The sequence below is a fragment of the Podarcis tiliguerta genome (genome assembly GCF_965153285.1).
Source record: "Podarcis tiliguerta genome assembly, chromosome: 8".
Lineage (NCBI taxonomy): Eukaryota > Metazoa > Chordata > Lepidosauria > Squamata > Lacertidae > Podarcis > Podarcis tiliguerta.
This window is the reverse complement of record NC_139541.1, coordinates 73,577,953-73,597,143: the sequence shown is the minus strand read 5'-3', so window position 1 is coordinate 73,597,143 and position 19,191 is coordinate 73,577,953. Positions and strand designations below refer to the sequence as shown.

Genomic DNA, 19,191 nt, shown 5'->3' with positions numbered 1-19,191 from the left:
GTAAATGTTCCTTGACTGGAGAACCACGCTGCAAAATTTGGAGAACTGTGAATTTCAATGGTTTGCATATTGCGTCGGAAAATGGAGCTTAGGGAGGTTCGCCTCAAAATGCAAACTGTAATGAATTTCTCCCCCATCCTTATTATTAGAAAAGGACCCTAGCTGACTTCCAACTGTGAGGGGTCTAAGGATCTTCAAAAAAACTCTCATCACCTTTAACAAGCTACAGTTTCCAGGACTCGTGTGGTAGGAAGCCATGACTGTTTAAAATGACTGTTTAAACCATGCAGAGGGTCTTCTCGGTAGTGGTGCCCGCCCTGTGGAACACCCTCCCATCAGATGTCAAGAAAATAAAAAACTATCTGACTTTTAGAAGACATCTGAAGGCAGCCTTGTATCAGGAAGTTTTTAATGTCTAATGTTTTACATTTTTTGTGTGTGCTGTAAGCCACCCAAAGTGGCTGCGGAAACCCAGCCAGATGGGTGGGGTATAAATATTATTATTATTATTATTATTATTATTATTATTATTATGCCTCTGAACATGGAGGTTCCATTTACCCATTGTTACTACAGTGGTACCTCAGGTTACAGATGCTTCAGGTTACAGACTCCGCTAACCCAGAAATAGTACCTCGGGTTAAGAACTTTGTTTCAGGATGAAAACAGAAATCGCGTGGCAGCGGTGCAGCGGCAGTGGGAGGCCCCATTAGCTAAAGTGGTACTTCAGGTTAAGAACAGTTTCAGATTAAGAACAGACTTCCAGAACGAATTAAGTTTTTAACCTGAGGTACCACTGTAATAGCCATTACCAAGGAGAGGTGAGCTCCAAGGGCCTTCTGGCGATTCTCTCCCTTCGAGAAGTGAGGTTACAGGGAACTTAGGCAGAGGGCCTTCTCAGTGGTGGTGCCCACCCTGTGGAACGCCCTCCCATCAGATGTCAAGGAAATAAACAACTATCTGACTTTTAGAAGACATCTGAAGGCAGTCCTGTTTAGGGAAGTTTTTAATGTTTAACGTTTTAACGTGTTTTTAATATTCTGTTGAGCGGGGTATAAATAACATTATTATTATTATTATTATTATTATTATTATTATTATTATTATTATATAAAATGGTACCATAGTAGTTTAACTGTATAGCACTGATGGGGCCTGAGTGTTTCAGATATATTTATATTGTACAGTGGAACCTTGGTTTTCGAACATAATCTGTTCCGGAAGACCGTTCGACTTCCGAAACGTTCAAAAACCGAGGATCAATGGGTGGTCAGCAAACTCCATTGATAAAATGGAGAAACACACCTTGGAAGCCATTTGACTTCTGAGGCACATTCAAAAACGTTCGGGTTCCAAATCGTTCAGCTTCCCAGACACTTGAAAACCAAGGTTCCACTGTACTGTTTTAACATGTTGGTGTTTGTCTCCCTGGGCTCATTGGGAAGGAACAGTGGGATAGAAACTTAATAACTAATAAGGAGAGTCCTCCTGGATCACGCCACAAGCCTGTCTAGTCCTACTTCCTGTTTCCTACAGGAAGCAAGGGAAAGCCCACAATCAGAACATTAAGGAGCTAGTTTTTGTAAGCCATGCTTTTTAGATGAATGGTGGACTATAAATGCTGTAAGTATTTCTCCCTTGCTATTCTTCCTCAGGTATTCAGAGGCATGTCCAACAAACAGACAAATAGCCACTATGGCTGATGGGTATTGATAGACGTATTCTCTATGACTTTTTCTAATCCCCTGGTGAATGAATGAAACTGTTCAACCATTTTGTTTTCAGCTGGAGACAGGTCTAGGAGACTAGAGGCAGTTCTTGCCAGGAAGTTCAACAGGAAACTGAAACTTAAGTTGTTACGGGAAATAGAAACTTAGCAAAACTCTATTGTCATTCTGGTTGGCTGCAGTCCTAAAGGGCTGTTTTAGCAGAGGCAATCTTAAAAGAAAGGCTGTCAGTTATCTTGTTCAATTAGCGAAGGTTAAGTTCAGTTGCTGAATTTTATACATATATGGGTGTTTGCTTGTTAATAAAGTATACCTTCTAAATTGGAAACAGGAACCAGTAGAGGGAAAGCAAGGAAGATCTTTATTTTCCTGTTGCAACCAAGTCCCCACCCCCCACCCCACCGCACCTTTGCAAGGAAGTGAGGACCCAGGGCAAAGGTGTGTAAGAACTTTTAAAAACTTTAGAATTTGCGAAGACCCTCAGCCAAAGACCACCCAAAAAGCAGTCTGCTTTCTTCTTTGCTCCCATGCCCCAACTTGACTTCATGTAATTCCAGGATTGTGGTGTGGCACTACAAAACCTCCAACGGGAGCTGCATGAAGACAGCCTTACGTTTTTATGCATATAGGAAGACACACACACACACACAGAGAGAGAGAGAGAGAGAGAGAGAGAGGGGGTCTATTTCATTAACAAGAGTTTGTTTTTAACATTGTTATTTATTTATTTATTGCCATCCACATGTGCCTCAAAGCAATGTATAAAATAAAATCCAAGAAGCAAAAAAAAGGGGAGGGGTTACAAAGCTTGGTTTCATTAAGCATATTTTAAAATACTTAGTATTCCATAGCATTCTTCACATGTATAAATTTGTATCTTTAAGAGCAGGGATTTGGAGCCTGTGGTCCTCAAAATGCTGCTGGACTCCTTCTCCCATCAGAAATGATGGGAGCTGCAGTTCCTGTACTGCAGGGGTTGGACTTGATGAGCCCCGTGGTCCCTTCCAACTCTACACATCTATGATTCTGTGACATCTAGAGGGCCACAGGCTCTCCTGCCATGGTTTAGACGTTTGGGAAGCCCTTGAAAGCCAAACTGAGATCCTGGACTACCAGTTCTCTGGGTCTGCAGATATTAATGATTGTTGAGCAGGTCTCCTGGGGAGGATGCAAATCAGCTCTGTGTTCCCTTGGAAATGTAAACATTTTCCACTGCAGACCCGTCTCCTTTCCCCTCGGACTTTGGACTTGTGCAGAACTCGAGAAACCTGGACCAGGCAAAGGATGTTGTTTACCGAAGGGATATTTGCTTATTGATGAAAAGAGCCACGTCAGCATGTTAGGGTGGTTAGATGCAAGGGGGGGGCAAGGCCCATGTATCTTTAATAGCCGTGTTAAAGAGAGAAATGCAACTATTAGAACCACTAGCAGTCATCTTTGAGAATTCCTGGAGAACAGGCGAAGTCCCGGCAGACTGGAGGAGGGCAAATGTTGTCCCTATTTTCAAAAAGGGGGAAAGAGAGGACCCAAATAATTACCGCCCAGTCAGTCTAACATCAATACCAGGGAAGATTCTGGAGCAGATCATTAAGCGAACAGTCTGTGAGCACCTAGAAAGGAATGCTGTGATCACCAATAGTCAGCATGGATTTCTGAAAAATAAGTCATGTCAGACTAACCTGATCTCGTTTTTTGACAGAATTACAAGCCTGGTAGATGAAGGGAACGCAGTGGATGTAGCCTACCTTGATATCAGCAAGGCATTTGACAAGGTGCCCCATGATATTCTTGTAAAGAAGCTGGTAAAATGCGGTCTTGACTATGCTACCACTCAATGGATTTGTAACTGGCTGACTGACCAAAACCAAAGGGTGCTCATCAATGGTTCCTCTTCATCCTGGAGAAGAGTGACTAGTGGGGTGCCACAGGGTTCTGTCTTGGGCCCGGTCTTATTCAACATCTTTATCAACGACTTGGATGATGGACTCAAGGGCATCCTGATCAAATTTGCAGATGACACCAAACTGGGAGGGGTGGCTAACACCCCAAAGGACAGGATCACACTTCAAAACGACCTTGACAGATTAGAGAAGTGGGCCAAAACAAACAAGATGAACTTTAACAGGGAGAAATGTAAAGTATTGCACCTGGGCAAAAAAAAATTGAGAGGCACAAATACAAGATGGGTGACACCTGGCTTGAGAGCAGTACATGTGAAAAGGATCTAGGAGTCTTGGTTGACCACAAACTTGACATGAGCCAACAGTGTGACGCGGCAGCTAAAAAGCCAATGCAATGCTGGGCTGCATCAATAGGAGTATAGCATCTAGATCAAGGGAAGTAATAGTGCCACTGTATTCTGCTCTGGTCAGACCTCACCTGGAGTACTGTGTCCAGTTCTGGGCACCACAGTTCAAGAAGGACACTGACAAACTGGAACGTGTCCAGAGGAGGGCAACCAAAATGGTCAAAGGCCTGGAAACGATGCCTTATGAGGAACGGCTAAGGGAGCTGGGCATGTTTAGCCTGGAGAAGAGGAGGTTAAGGGGTGATATGATAGCCATGTTCAAATATATAAAAGGATGTCACATAGAGGAGGGAGAAAGGTTGTTTTCTGCTGCTCCAGAGAAGCGGACACGGAGCAACGGATCCAAACTACAAGAAAGAAGATTCCACCTAAACATTAGGAAGAACTTCCTGACAGTAAGAGCTGTTTGACAGTGGAATTTGCTGCCAAGGAGTGTGGTGGAGTCTCCTTCTTTGGAGGTCTTTAAGCAGAGGCTTGACAACCATATGTCAGGAGTGCTCTGATGGTGTTTCCTGCTTGGCAGGGGGTTGGACTCGATGGCCCTTGTGGTCTATTCCAACTCTATGATTCTATGATTCTATTAAAGGATGAGGAATACTTCCCTCTTTGTGTTTGCAAGTCCATCTTATAGAATTTATATTTGCATTTGACCAAAAACGGTCACACACTCTCCAGTTGTTGCTCCACATTCAGAGGTATTTTGTGGTTTTAAAAATATTTATTTTTATTTAATCAAGAATGTATAATTTAATGACATTGACAAATAAAGACTTAAAGAAAAACAACAACACAATTGAATTAATTAAACATACACACCCCAAAATAAAATGAACTACAAATTTTCAGTCGTTTCTTTCACAATCCCTGGGGAAAATAATAATAGTTCCGCATTCAGAGGTGATTGTAAGGAGACTAAGAGTGCAAGCCTATGCACATCAATTCTGAAGTAAGTCTCATTGGGTTTGGTGCAACTTCCACCAGGGGATGAAGGCAAAAAAAAAATTGTTTTGGTTCTCATTTTAATGAGAACCCATCAAATCCACCAATACGTGAATCAAAATGCACCTGTCCTTTGAAATTCACACTTTTCCTCACTTTGTGATGCAGTTCACCCACCAAAAAATGTTTACAAAAAGGTATATTGGGGGGAAATGTACATTAAACTTCTGGGATTGGTGCCCTCTGTTCTTGTATCGTGTTGAAGATGGTCTTCTGGGCCAAATGAAATCAGTAGAGAAATTTGTCCAGCAGGAGCCCAAGGAGACTTGGCAGTAGGATGGTGAAAACAGAACTAGTAGAGGTGGCAGAGGTGGAGGTGGTTGCAGGTTTAGTAAACTTGCTCAGGGACTTGTCGGAGGATCGGTTGGTAGAGGTTTTAGAGGAGGATGAGGTGATGGTGGAAGAGTTGGAGGAAGACAAGGTGGTGGAAGAGTTGGAGGAAGACAAGGTGGTGGAAGAGTTGGAGGAAGACAAGGTGGTGGGTGTTTTAGAGGAGGTTGGGGTGGTGGAAGAGTTGGAGGAAGACAAGGTGGTGGAGGTTTTAGAGGAGGTTGGGGTGGTGGAAGAGTTGGAGGAAGATAAGGTGGTGGAGGTATTAAAGGAGGTTGGGGTGGTGGAAGAGTTGGAGGAAGACAAGGTGGTGGAGGTTTTAGAGGAGGTTGGGGTGGTGGAAGAGTTGGAGAAAGAAAAGGTGGTGGAGGTATTAGAGGAGGTTGGGGTGGTGGAAGAGTTGGAGGAAGACAAGGTGGTGGAGGTTTTAGAGGAGGTTGAGGTGGTGGAAGAGTTGGAGGAAGACAAGGTGGTGGAGGTATTAGAGGAGGTTGGGGTGGTGGAAGAGTTGGAGGAAGACAAGGTGGTGGAGGTTTTAGAGGAGGTTGAGGTGGTGGAAGAGTTGGAGGAAGACAAGGTGGTGGAAGGTTTAGAGGAGGATGTGGGGATGTCCTGGCTGGCCCCATCTTTAGCTTTCTCTATGTGGCTGCTGGTAATCATGTAAGTGATCTCTCCAAAGGTCAGCTTCGTGCCGCTGACAAGGTTGCTTGCTGTAGGGGTAGCACACCCTTCTCCAAAAAAGGGCTCAGTTGTAGTACCTACAAAAGGACAATAAGAGAAAGAAATTATATCATCCCTGCTGTAAAGGAAATGGACCATTCTGATGAAGAAAAGCCTTGCATCTGGGTTGATTTGGGGATTATGAGGTTAACCTGTTAAACCTCACCTGTCCAAGTATCAAAGTAGAAGATGGTAAAATCTTTGAGGAAGGTGCGGGGTGGGATTTCGCATAGGCAACACCGGCAGTTGGGACTAAGGAGCTTATACTTCCTTGCATTTTGTCAACTGGGAACCAAGGGCATCACATAGCCAGAGGGCATGTTGGGGAACCAGGTGAAAGAAAGAGGTCAAGGCAGGTGTCATAATGCCAAGGGCTGGTGGGTGCAAGAAACCAACCATTCTTTCACTATAGGAACTGTGTCTAGAGGGAAAGCTGCAAACATCCTCCAATTCTTTCTGTACTTTTACTCCATTTTAGGGGTTTGCTTTACATGCTTGTAACCATTCGTATTTTTAAACCTTTTCCCTCAGAACAACCTTTTTAATCCTTTTGGTCAGCTTTTAATCTAGCTTCACAAAACCTTTGTCATCTACCTTAATGTGCCACCCTATATACCTGCATGCCAAGTTCTATGCTACCTTGAGGTCTTTTCAGTGGGGATCTGGGGCATGCTGCAAACAGATATAAGCAGCACCTCAAAAAAAATGTGACCATTTTGAGCCAGGCTAACAGTGAGTTCTTGCCAAGCCAGTTATTTGGGTCTCTTTTGTGAACCACAGCTGTTCTTTGAAATTTTCACTTCTCTGAATTTTGCAATGCAGTTCTTAATATGTATTTTTAAACTCCTTATCTTAGGGGAAAGTGTGCATAACAAATGAAAATAACAATCAAAATGCATTATTTTAGGGGAAATAAACCCAGACTCACCCATTGTAGAGCCAGTTCAGTGCAGTGGTTAGAGTATCCACTTAGATTCTGGGCTGAAATAACTGGATTTGGGCCAGTTATTATCCCTTATGCTAACCTACCTCATAAGGTTTATGAGAGAGCAAGGGAGAGGCTGAACTCCTAGGAAGAAGAGCTGGATTAAAATGAAATGAATAGTAATAATTTGCAGTCATCATACTGGCCATCTCTCATGGATGCTTTAGGTGAGATTCCTGCATTGCAGGGGGTTGGGCAAGATATCCCTTGGGGTCCCTTCTAACTCTTCTATGATTCTATGATTCTATGATTCTACATTCTGATTTACCTGTTGTGATAACCCCAGTAATGGTAAGGCAATGGTCCTGGGATTTGGCGCATTTCATCGTGGTGGCATTGCACAACTCAGAGCCGAAAACAAAGCACGTTGGGCACATCAGTTCACTGGGGGTGGTGTCTTCCTTTAGCGCTGCAGGAGTGATGAAATGAGTAAGTAAACAGAAAGAACATCTGCAGTGGCCGGCTCAGCAGTTGGCAAGCTGACTTGCTTTAGATCTCCAAAGTGCAAGTTGTAGCCTTCTCCAACTGGGCGCATCACAGACATTTATCCAGATATACTCCCCAATTTTGGACCAGCTTAAAACATACAGTGGTACCTCAGGTTAAGAACTTAATTTGTTCTGGAGGTCCATTCTTAACCTGAAACTGTTCTTAACCTGAGGTACCACTTTAGCTAATGGGGCTTCCTGCTGCTGCTGTGCCGCAGCTGTGCAATTTCTGTTCTCATCCTGAAGCAAAGTTCTTAACCCGAGGTACTATTTCTGGGTTAGCGGAGTCTGTAACCTGAAGCGTCTGTAACCTGAAGGGTCTGTAACCCGAGGTACCACTGTATTCTGCCTCCCATGCTACCTGAACATTGCAAAGTTTGGAGAGAGGCTTCCAACCAGTAAAGAACCCTAAGCCCTTTTGGCAGCTTGTGCAAAGCCAGGGCAATAGCTCTATTCACAATCAACAAGACAAAAAAGCTACTGTGCTATGCCCTTCATTTTCCTGACTTTTTATATACATTGTTAATAATTTTCATAATGCCCTTCAATAAAAATTCCCAGGGTATTTTGCATGAAAATACACCTATCCATTTCTGAGAGTCCTCCTTAGCCTTAATGAGTCCTGGACCCCACATACCTTCAGGGGTGACAGCATTGCAGTTGTTCTCGTGGCAGCATATGGTTTTAGTGTTCCAGGAAAATTGTTTCCCTGCTGTGAAGAACATCTCCTCCTCTTTGCACGCCAAAGGGGTCTGGCTGCTCCAACAGCTACTGAATATATCTTGTTTTGCACTGGAGTCTTCAGCTTCAAAAAAGTAGAAATCAGAAAGGAGTTAGAGACATCAGAATAACAACAACATGTGTTAAAACCAATGGCTAAGCAATATCACCTTTCCATTAAAGCAGAGAAGGAAACCATTTTTCAGCCTGAGAGCCGCATTGCATCATGGGCTGGTTTCCAGTGGCCAGTGGGGCAGGGGCAAAAGTGGGTGAAGCTACAGCATTCTTCCCTTTGTACACTCAACTGCATTCCAGTCTTGCAAAAGTCAGGGGTTTCTACACAGACCTCACTGCCTCCAGGCAAGCAAAGAGGTATTATTGCTGGCCAAGGACACTTCCAAGTGGGCAAAAGCACTCAAAGACACTGGCGGAAGAAGGGGAGTGCAAGGGGAGCGCACCGCCCCCGGCAGTGCAATCCCGGCAGGGTGCCATCGCAGCTGCCCCCCCCCCGCCCGTGCTGGGTGCCACACCCCTGCAGGTGGCACACCCCACCCCCAGGGCATGTGCCAGCCCTTGCCCCCCACCTGCTCTCCACCCCCCGGTGCTGGAGCATGAAGATCAGCCCTGCTCAAAATAGGAGCACAGCCAGTGAAGAGTGGGGCCTATGGAAAGAGGGGGGCCTGGGAAAGGGCAGCTGAGCCTAGTGAGATCCCCAAGGGGTGGGTAAAAAAGGCTGGAGGGCTGCACTGGAGCCCTGGACCTGAGGTTTCCCCACCTCTGCATTAAAGCATACTTTCAAGAAGCCCCATGGTCAGGCTTCCTGTTTCCGGCGGTGGGAAATGGTTGACTCCCATGAGACCGGACCCTGACCGTGCCGATAATTCAGGGCTGATATGGGGGTAATTAGCCCTGGCAGCTTCCCCAGGGAGGGGAGGACAGTCTCAAAGACCTGCGGTTTGTCCGAGATTGCCGGCATGCATTAAGATGCACCCAGCAGGACACTGGGTCAATGAGCACCACAATGGTTGGCACTCTCCGATGCCACTCCCATGTAGCCGGTCACATCTGTTTGGGATAGTATATATATTTGGAAAACAAACAGACGCGGTCTGATTCAGAAAAGCTGAAGGAAAAAACCTGCAGAAAATACAGTCTCTGGTGTATGAGCTCGAACTTCAAAGAGATCTTCATCACGGTGTGTGGAATGTGGAGGCGATTGGTATGCTTTCTTTTTCCTCTTTAAGATCAACAATTGGTTTTTCATGCCAACCCTCGTTAGGAACTTAAATTGCTTTTAAAAAAAATATGAGTGCAGATGGACTTTTATTTATAATTGGGACTCACACGCAGCTCTTTTTAAGACTTGAAAGGAGAACAAAGGATAAGATGGCGCTTACTTACTACATGGCGCTTACTTACTACACAGTTTTAGAATATTCGGAATTTGTCTCCGATTAAGATAAACAGGAATTAATTGCCGGCTGACAACAATGATTTGAGATAACATACAATGCAGCTGTTTCTGAAGGATTTTTTTTTTCAGTTTGAGCAAGAGAAAAGGCTAAATGGATGTCTAGCGGGGGCCCCTCTAGGACCCGGGGGGGGGGTGAGTGGTTTCCAGGAAGGCTGATCAATCGCCAAATGATTGATATATACATATACAACAAAACGAACAGCGTGCTTAAGAACAATTCAACACTTGATAACAGCCGGACAGGAAAGATTAATGATTTGAGAGCTGCCAAGATATCAAATTCAAAGAACTGGACAAAAGCCTGGACTGGATGGGGTCAGCTGAAGCGGTGCGAGGGGGGGGAAGCAGTGGAGGGGAACATAATATAAACAAGTCTGCACTCGGAGGTGGAAAGTTTATTCGTGTTTTTTGATGTGTGGAAGATCGCAGAGCCAGAGGCAAAGAAGTTTGGAGAGATAAAGTCGGATATGGAAATATGGAAAGATTGTGAGAGGCAGGACTAAGAATTTGGAGTTGCTTTGAAGTTCAGGCCATGGGAAGCCGTAAAACAAGAATCAAATTTGGAAGACAATTGGATTTTTTTAATTTTAGGGTTTTTTTTATTGGATTATGAATTGAATGTTAATTGGATGTTCTTATTGGAAAATTAATTGTCAAGCAGCTGTCAAGGAGCCAGGTCAACCACAGAGCAGGCACAGAAGGCAATTAGCCAATCTTTTACTCCTCTCTGTCTGAGCCTGTGACGCTCAGCCTCTATCCCTCCTTCTCCTGACCCCTCTTGGTCACTCAGACACCCTTCTCCCAGCACCTCCCAGCATGACCCTTCTGCAAACTGCTTTTCCATTTCCCACCACCAGGATCCAGAATCTTAAGTTGGCATCTTCTGTGCACTCGCTGGGAGGCTCTTGAGTGGGTGGCTTCCACCTCTATTCCTCATCCAGCCAGTGCCTGATATCCTGTTACAATCTGTACTACGCTGTCAAGTTTGCACTATTCAAATGGAGAGCTTGGTATTGGACATGTGATTCAATATCATGAAACTCTTGGCTGTATTCTCCCCCCACACACACACACACATTTTTTAAAACCTATGTTTCCAGAAAGCTTTCTGTTAGTGTTATCTGGAAATGCCCTCAGAGGTGCGTTCACCTACCAGTTTTAATGTTCCCTATCACAGCGATGCACGCTCCTTCTTTGTCGGCTGTGCAAGTTGTTCCACTTGTGCAGTTTGTACATTCGCAACTCAGGGATTTTGCTGAGGGGGAAATAATAATATCAATAACAGTAAATGACAACAACCACTGCAATTTTGGCGGTAGCAACAACCTGATCTGTTATTTCTTTTGTTTATGTTTTACTTTCTGAACTCGACCTTTCCTCCAAGGAATTCAGGGTGATGTGCTGGAGAAACTGCTGTTTCACAGCAGCACAACCTAGGCCACAATTGTTCCACACATTTAAAACACTGTGATGCCACTTTAAGCAGTCATGGCTTCCCCCAAAGGATTCTGGGAGTTGCGGTTTGTTAAGGGTGCTGAAAGATTGAGGGCACAAGGAGAAGGGGACGACAGAGGACGAGATGGTTGGACAGTGTTCTCAAAGCAACCAGCATGAGTCTGACCAAACCGCAGGAGGCAGTGGAAGACAGGAGTGCCTGGCGTGCTCTGGTCCATGGGGTCACAAAGAGTCGGACACGACTAAACGACTAAACAACAACAACAAGGGTGCTGAGAGTTGTTAGCAGGCTCTTGTTCCCCTGAGATTGATTGTTAAACTACTGTATGAATAGCAGCCATCTAGCTCTGGGAATTGGAGCTCTATGAGGGAAATAGGGGCCTTCTAACACCTCTCAGTAGCCTTCATGAACTACAGCTCCCACAATCCTTTGGGGGAAGCCAAGACCTGCAACTCTGCAGCACTACAGGATTATCACCCTTGGTGTACATAGGTTCCCCCTCTCCAGTTACTTTTATTCTCACAACAGCTCTGTGTGATATGTCAGTGGGGTAGGAGAGCTGTAAATAAAGCCAATATTCTTCACATCTGGCAACCAATGCACCCCTTTGGTATCAGATAGTACATGGGTAGATGAGTCCAGAAAGACCAGGGCACAAATTTTCACAGCCCTCTAGCAACTATGGTGGCTCATTTACTAGATGTGATGTATTTAGTGTTAACTCTGGAAGTGTTTACAGTGGTGCCCCGCAAGACGAATGCCTCGCAAGACGGAAAACCCACTAGACGAAAGGGTTTTCCGTTTTGGAGGTGCTTCGCAGGACGAATTTCTCTATGGGCTTGCTTCGCAAGACGAAAATGTCTTGCGATTCCTGTGGTGTTTTTTTCTGCTCCCCACCCCCTTTTTCTAAGGCACTAAGCTGCTAATAGCCTTTTAGCAGGTAATCCGCTAATCCCTTAAGCCTTTAATAGCCGCTAATAGCCGCTAAACTGCTAATAGCGCTAATCCGCTAATCCGCTAATGGGCTTGCTTCGCAAGACGAAAAAACCGCTAGACGAAGAGACTCGCGGAACGGATTCTTTTCGTCTTGCGAGGCACCACTGTACTTGATTCTGACCAAACGAAGCCTCCTAATGTATATTTTGCTCTAGGATGTTTATTTTCATTAGAATCGAGCATATATTTCCAGAGTTAATACTAAATACATTACTCCTGGTAAATGAGCCACTACAGCCATGAAAATTTTTGTCCCAGGCCTTTTGGACTCGTCCCCCCATGTACTATCTGAAACCAAAGAGGCGCATTGGTTGCCAGGTGCTCCCCCCCCCCCCCCAGCTCTCCTACCCCACCGATTGATTAGAGTAGAATCCTGCTTTCATTCCTAATTTCATCTGGGGGAGAGCTGGGGTGAGAGGACTCTGAATTGCCTGCTCTGACAGAGGCTAGTTATACCCCTAGTTATACAACTCATAGAATCATAGAATCATAGAATCATAGAGTTGGAAGAGACCACAAGGGTCATCGAGTCCAACCCCCTGCCAAGCAGGAAACACCATCAGAGCACTCCTGACATATGGCTGTCAAGCCTCTGCTTAAAGACGTCCAAAGAAGGAGACTCCACCACACTCCTTGGCAGCAACTCAACTCACCTGAAGCTATCAGGGCAGCAAAAAGGTAGAGAAGAAAGAGCTTCATGGTTCTGGGAAATGAGTAGCTCTGGTTTGAATGGAGGGGAAATGTTCCAGTGAGGTGATTTCTGTGGCTGCAGGACCAAAATGATGAGTGATTAAAACGGCAAGCTGGAAACAACATGAGGACAACCTAACAAAACAGAGTTTGGAGGTACAGCTAGCCAAATGGAACTGTAGTGTGTCATGTAGCAGGGAGTGCCAACGGCTGGAGCTGCTGGGAGTTGGAGCCCAGCAATATCTGGAGGGCTGCAGATTACCCCTCTCTATTTGGGGCAGAATTTTTTTTTTCACCCCCCTTGATCTCTCCACTTTAAAGGTCTACTACACAGGTGGGGGACCTCTGGTCCTGCAAATGTTGCTGAACTGCAACTCCCAGCAGCCCCAGCAAGCATGGCCAGGGTTCAGCGTTGATCTGTAGTTCAGCAACTTCTGCAGGGCCAAATATTCCCCACAACTGCTGGGGATGTGCAGATTAAAGCATTTCCCAACTCTGCTGCTCTAGGCTTCCCTTTGGCAAAGTCCCATCAGTATGACGAAGAAACGGACCAACATTATCCCCACAGAGGATGCCTGTGAAACCTTAACACCTGAACAAATAAGCCTTCTTTTCATGTATGCTGGTTGAGCTGGACATCTCTTAGAGGAGCACCCTCTCTCATCTGTCTTCTGTCCCCCCACCCACTGGGCAAAAGCAGCTACGCATGGATTGCAAGAGCCCTAGTAACATGAATGCATTATGACAAGCCCAGCAGTCTCTATATTGTCTACAGAAAAGCAATGAGGCTCCAAGGATTCAGGGAATTTTAAAGGGGATTTTGAGGCTCCTTCAGCCTTCCATAGCCACACCTTATCCGATAAACTTCAAGAGGAAAGTGTTAAGCAAAGCAATAAGAAGAAGAAGAAGAAGAGTTTGGATTTGATATCCTGCCTTTCACTCCCTTTAAGGAGTCTCAAAGCGGCTAACATTCTCCTTTCCCTTCCTCCCTCACAACAAACACTCTGTGAGGTGAGTGGGGCTGAGAGACTGTGACTGGCCCAAGGTCACCCAGCAGCTGCATGTGGAGGAGCGGAGACGCGAACCCGGTTACCCAGATTACGTGACTACCGCTCTTAACCACTACACCACACTGGCTCCTTAAACAAACATTCTCAAGTGAAGTGGGACAAGAAGAAAACCAGAAATGGATCTGCATGGATCTGTGTGTGTGTGTGGAGAGAGGGAGAGGTTTGTGGGCTCAGCAATAATGGTGAATATCTTGCCTAAACATGGCTCTGGGGCAACCAGCTGGTGAATACTAAGTGTGTAAGGAGACAGGATACTGTTCAGCAATGAGCTAGATGGGTCAATGGTCTGACATGAGGAAAAGTAGCTTCCTAAGTCCTGGAGTAAGAGTAGTCAAGCCTACCTTGGGTTACCTCTAGGGACTGGGGAGAATTTTGATTTAGTCTGCATTTCCAGGAAAGCTTGCTTGATTTGCACTTTGAAAAGCAATCAGCCACCCAAAACACAACCACCCTCTGAAATTCACACTTGTCTGAATTTTGCAATGCAATTTTTCAGCCAAATAAATGCATATACTAGGGTAAAGAGTGTGTGAAAATTCATGAAAATAACATACAAAAATGCATTTTAGGAAGTCCCCATTTACACGAGTTCAATAAGTGTTCACATTGCACTGAACCCAGAAACGTCACAAAAAGGGATGGAAATAGGCAGGGGGAGCAGGCTTTTTTCAGTGATGTTTCAAATATGCATGATTTCACTTAAACAAACAGTGACTTGGAATGCAACCCATATGTACATTGGGAGTTGCCTGTATATTATGGGGAAATGCTTTGCAGAATTGTGTACGTCACGCAAAATTGCATAGAAACGTGTGTATCAAGCAAAAGTCACACCCAAATGCTGATAACTCTTCAGGAGAGAAAAGTTGGAAATGAGAAACTGAAACTGAAATCGACAGAATTGCCCATTCCAAATTACCTGCTCTCTGCGGTTTGCATGGCAATAGCTCAGGTAGCAATCTCATTCACTCCCACCCAAAAGAATATCTGGGCAAGGTCAGTAGACAAAGGGCTGTCCTGCCCTCTTTGCTAAACAATTTGAGGCAGGACCCCAGGGCATGTGCTGCAAGGAGTGCGTATGCAAAGAGAATGTGAACACACAGCACCTGAGAGCAAGAGGAGGGTCACACCCTCATAGCAAACACATGTCTCTGGGAGAGGGTGGTTTGGAGAACATTTCGGCTGAAAACCATGTAACGGAGATGGCAGGAATGGATGGGGCAGCGGGCCAAGGAGGAAGGAAGACATTCAAGGCTGCCACAGCTGGTCGTCTGAATTGAGGGGGAGAAGTGAGGTTGGAGGGGAGAAAGTGAGTGGAGTGAGATGGCAAATGGTACTGCAATGTTGGCATTTGAGCCTTTATTGGGAAATGCATCTCTGCAATGCTGATAAATCAACACAGAGCTCACTTTCATGGAAACCCCAGATAGGTTGGGCCCCGGATAAGGATACTTTGACAAGAAAGAGGAGGTTGTCCAAACAAAGGAATTTTCAGGGTGGCTGCAAGTACAGCAGTGCACCCCAGATGTTTAACTCAAGCCCATGATGCTGCTTTGCACTCCACCCCTGAAATCCCCCAAGTTTTGCAAAACACCTTCTGCCACCATGGGACATCACAGCACTTAATGTTTATCAGATGTTCTGCATTTTCATAGAATCATACAGTTGGAAGAGACCACAAGGGCCATCGAGTCCAACCCCCTGCCAAGCAGGAAACACCATCAGAGATCAGTGGAGCCTTCGCCAAAATGTTTCCATGTTGTGGGTGTGGGGAATTTCTGGCCTTCCAGATGTTGCTAACTCCCCATCATCTGTGGCCATTGGTCATGCTTGCTGGGGCTGGTAGGAGTTGTACTTCAGCACATCTGGAGGGCCAAAGGTTCGCCGCACCTGCAGCTTTCATTCTGGAGTGGTTAAGTCCTGGGTAACTATGGGCAGGTATTTTTACACCACATCAGATCATCTATCTAGCTCAGGATCAACTACATGGACTGGCAGCTGCTCTTGAAGGTTTTAGAAAGAAGGCCTTCTCAACTGGATCTGGGACCTTATGCATGCAAAGAAAAAATAACTCTAATATTTTATGGGGGAAATTAATTTTACATCACAGTTGCACTTACTTTCACTTTTTGAAGGATCTGATAAGTCTGTATAGACAAGAGATTTCTTGATATTTGTGCTTGCTGCAACAATGCTATTCGTTGCCCAGATGTGTCAGATAGTAGACCTATGATGTAAAAATGTGCAGTTTGGCTATAGCTGTAATGTAACATGCAATGTAATGGTGCTGAACGGAAAGCAAAAGAAAGCAGACACCTTTTATGCCACCTGCTGGCAGTTTATTTCCTATGCTAGGGAAAAGGATCTGTGAAATAGGTTTTCAGCTGCATCGCTACATATCTGGATTTGTGACCAGTGGATGGATGATTCCATACAACCTTGATAAAAGATATTATAAACACTGGTGATGTTGGGGGCAGAGGGAAAAGGGGTGGCGGGATTATGCTTAGTTTGCTAGTTGTATTTTGATGTGCAGCTATTAAAACCAACCCAAATACTTATAAAATAAAATTTCAGTGGGGAGGGAGCCCTATAGCACCAGAGAAGGCATCCAACTTTAGTTGTTTTAAAGGACGATTAGATAAATGAATGGAGGGTGACTTTCAACGGCTGCTCATCATGATGGCTACGTTATCCCCATGTTAATGGGACCGCCTCTCCTGGTATGCCCCACAGAGAAACCTACGGTCCGCAAATAAAAACATCCTGAAGGTCCCAGGCCTCAGAGAGGTTAGGCTGGCCTCAACTAGAGCCAGGGCTTTCTCGGCTGTGGCTCCAATCTGGTGGAACGCTCTGTCATAAGAGACTAGGGCCCTGCAGGACCTGACATCTTTCCACAGGGCCTGTAAGACAGAGCTGTTCCACCAGGCCTTTGGTCAGGGCGCAGCCTGACCCCCTCCTCTGGCAATCTGTACAGAGTCTTGCTCAATAATTGCCATCAATTTGATTTTAATTAATTTTTATAATGAAAGGTTTTTAGAATGTTGGATTATTTTGATTGTTGTTAGCCGTCCTGAGCCCAGCTTTGGCTGGGGAGGGCGGGGTATAAATAAAATTTATTATTATTATTATTATGATCTGAGGCAACACACCTCTCAGTACCAGCCACTGGGGATCCTGAGTGTGAGAGTACTATTTTGTAGGTTGTTCGCTGCTGTGAGGACAGAATCAGGGCCAGATTAAGACCTTTAGAGGCCTGAAGCACTGAAAAGATTTTGGTGTTCTCCAGTGTTGTTTTTTCTAGAAAAAGAGGTGCTGTAACTCACCATGAACGCATCCCTTGTTCTCTTATAATGGCAATGGCACCCACCTGAGAGGTGATGAAACTAAGTTCTGGTTGGTGCTGCTAGCCCTGGTGCTCCCCATAAAAACAATACTAAGCTGATTGATTGATTTGCAGGTGAGAAGATTAGGCCAGGGGTGTTATGATTAGCTGTCTAATTATATGTTGTTATATGTCTATGAAAACCAATAAAATTTATTATTATTATTATTATTATTATTATTATTATTATTACTTCAGTGTGGAGGGGGCCCTGTGAGTGCCAGGGGAGACCACCAACTTGAAAAGGTTTAAAAGGGACAGAAAAACCAATGACTAATGACCATCAATGACTACTATTCATGAAGGCTACATTGCCTCCAGTATCCGAAGCCACAGGTTCCTGGGATAACTCAGTTGGCAGAGCATGAGACTCTTAATTTCAGGGTCATTTGCCCAAACTGGGCAAAATATTCCATCATTGTAGGGGGTTATACTAGATGGCCCTTGTGGTCCCTTCCAACTCTACAAATTCTCTGATTCTATGCAGGTCTTCTCAAGACCAGTCCCTGGGGATCACGAGTAGGTGAGTGAGCTAGATGGAATATTGGCTGGAGCTAGATGGAGAAGTCTAAGGCAACTTCCTATGTGCCTTTCGAACAGAGCAAACTGCTGGTATGTGGCATGGCATGCTAAATGTAAAAAGGAGCGGTGTCCTTGAGGTATACACAAACACGAGTCTCTCCCTGTGGTTTCACCACCTTGCACATTTTTCAGGATCTGAAAGAAGAGGATGGGGCTGTTCCCCATGATGTCTTACCCCTCCCCCTTTCAAAAAGTTGACAAAACAACTGATTGCGTATGAAGAAAGCACATTTGGACTCGGTGGACCAGCAGCATTTAGAGTGAGTTGTTTTTCCACTTGCCCATAAAGACAGCTTGCCTACCACTCCTGATCATCCCTGGCCATGCAGGGCTCTGGGTATGTGCTGTGTACATTCTAGGATGCACTTGTGGCAGGATCAGTGGCCTGGCAATGAACCACAGAAATGGCATGTGCACCCTAGAATGTTCCCTGGAATCTGCTGTCCCCTGTAAGCAGAAGTGCCAAGCTATTCAGGGATGCCACAGAACAGCTTCATGCTGACCTTCCCAAATATCTCCTCTTTGCCACTGAAGTCTTATGCAATCACCCCTTCCCAAGAACCAGCATGTCCTGGATGTAAGGCGAACTAATATCCCTAGCAAAGCATCCCTCCCTTACCTGGTTCTCTTTCCCTTGCTTTGTTGGCAGGAAATCTTTATGCAGAGGCACCAGCTGAGAGGCGTTAGGTTGGTGGTGTGAGATATATATACTCTCCGGCAAAAGGTGAGTAAGTAGCCCTATCAGTGGGCAGGGAGAAGATATGGAAAGAAAAGGCAGTTTCGAGGAGGGCGTTTTAAGGTGAAGAGAAATATGTGATAAAGAAGGAAACAGGGAGGTGTGACAAAGAAGGAAAGAGGGCCAACATGTGCGGGTGTGTCTTGTGGGGGAATCTGTGTTTGTTTATTCAGGACTGTTTTCCTCCAGTCACCAGAAGGAAGCAAATGGCTGCACTGACAAGAAGCGTTTCTAAGGGTGGGCATGAAGTACAGGTGAATCAGTCCGTTTTGGTTTCTTTCTGTTTCTCATTTCCCCCCAATCAAATTCTCCACATTTGCACAAGAGATTGGCAAAGTGGGTAGGAACAGGCAGTGTTGACGAACCACACAAGCAGTGGTGACAACCCCTAGTCCTCAGTATTTCTGTAGCACATGCCATACGTAGAAACTTCCTGTCTCTGAATGGCAATGGCCAACTTTTGCACATCATGCATTCAAACCAGGGTTTTAATCAGATGAGCAAATAAGCAGGTTCCTGGACTGA

At 45.1% G+C, this 19,191-nt stretch overlaps 1 protein-coding gene across 1 annotated transcript; it reads right to left on the bottom strand.

Moving 5' to 3' along the window:
* Positions 1–4,713: 4,713 nt before the first annotated feature.
* LOC310684449 (uncharacterized protein) lies at positions 4,714–18,615 on the bottom strand. The gene is made up of 6 exons (XM_083455639.1): positions 18,550–18,615; positions 12,857–12,969; positions 10,905–11,006; positions 8,195–8,362; positions 7,338–7,478; positions 4,714–6,122 (listed from the first exon to the last, which is right to left on the bottom strand). The coding sequence occupies exons 2-6, from the start codon at positions 12,900–12,902 to the stop codon at positions 5,263–5,265; spliced, it is 1,317 nt and encodes a 438-aa protein (XP_083311765.1). The 5' UTR covers positions 12,903–12,969; positions 18,550–18,615; the 3' UTR covers positions 4,714–5,262.
* Positions 18,616–19,191: the final 576 nt, after the last annotated feature.

Coding starts and splice junctions, on each gene's coding strand:
- LOC310684449 (XM_083455639.1), bottom strand. CDS start 12,902: ATGAAGCTCTTTCTTCTCTACCTTTTTGCTGCCCTGATAGCTTCAG. Junction 11,007..12,856: donor TGCTGCCCTGATAGCTTCAG/GTGAGTTGAGTT, acceptor TTTCCCCCTCAG/CAAAATCCCTGAGTTGCGAA. Junction 6,123..7,337: donor TACTGGGGTTATCACAACAG/GTAAATCAGAAT, acceptor GTCCTTTTGTAG/GTACTACAACTGAGCCCTTT.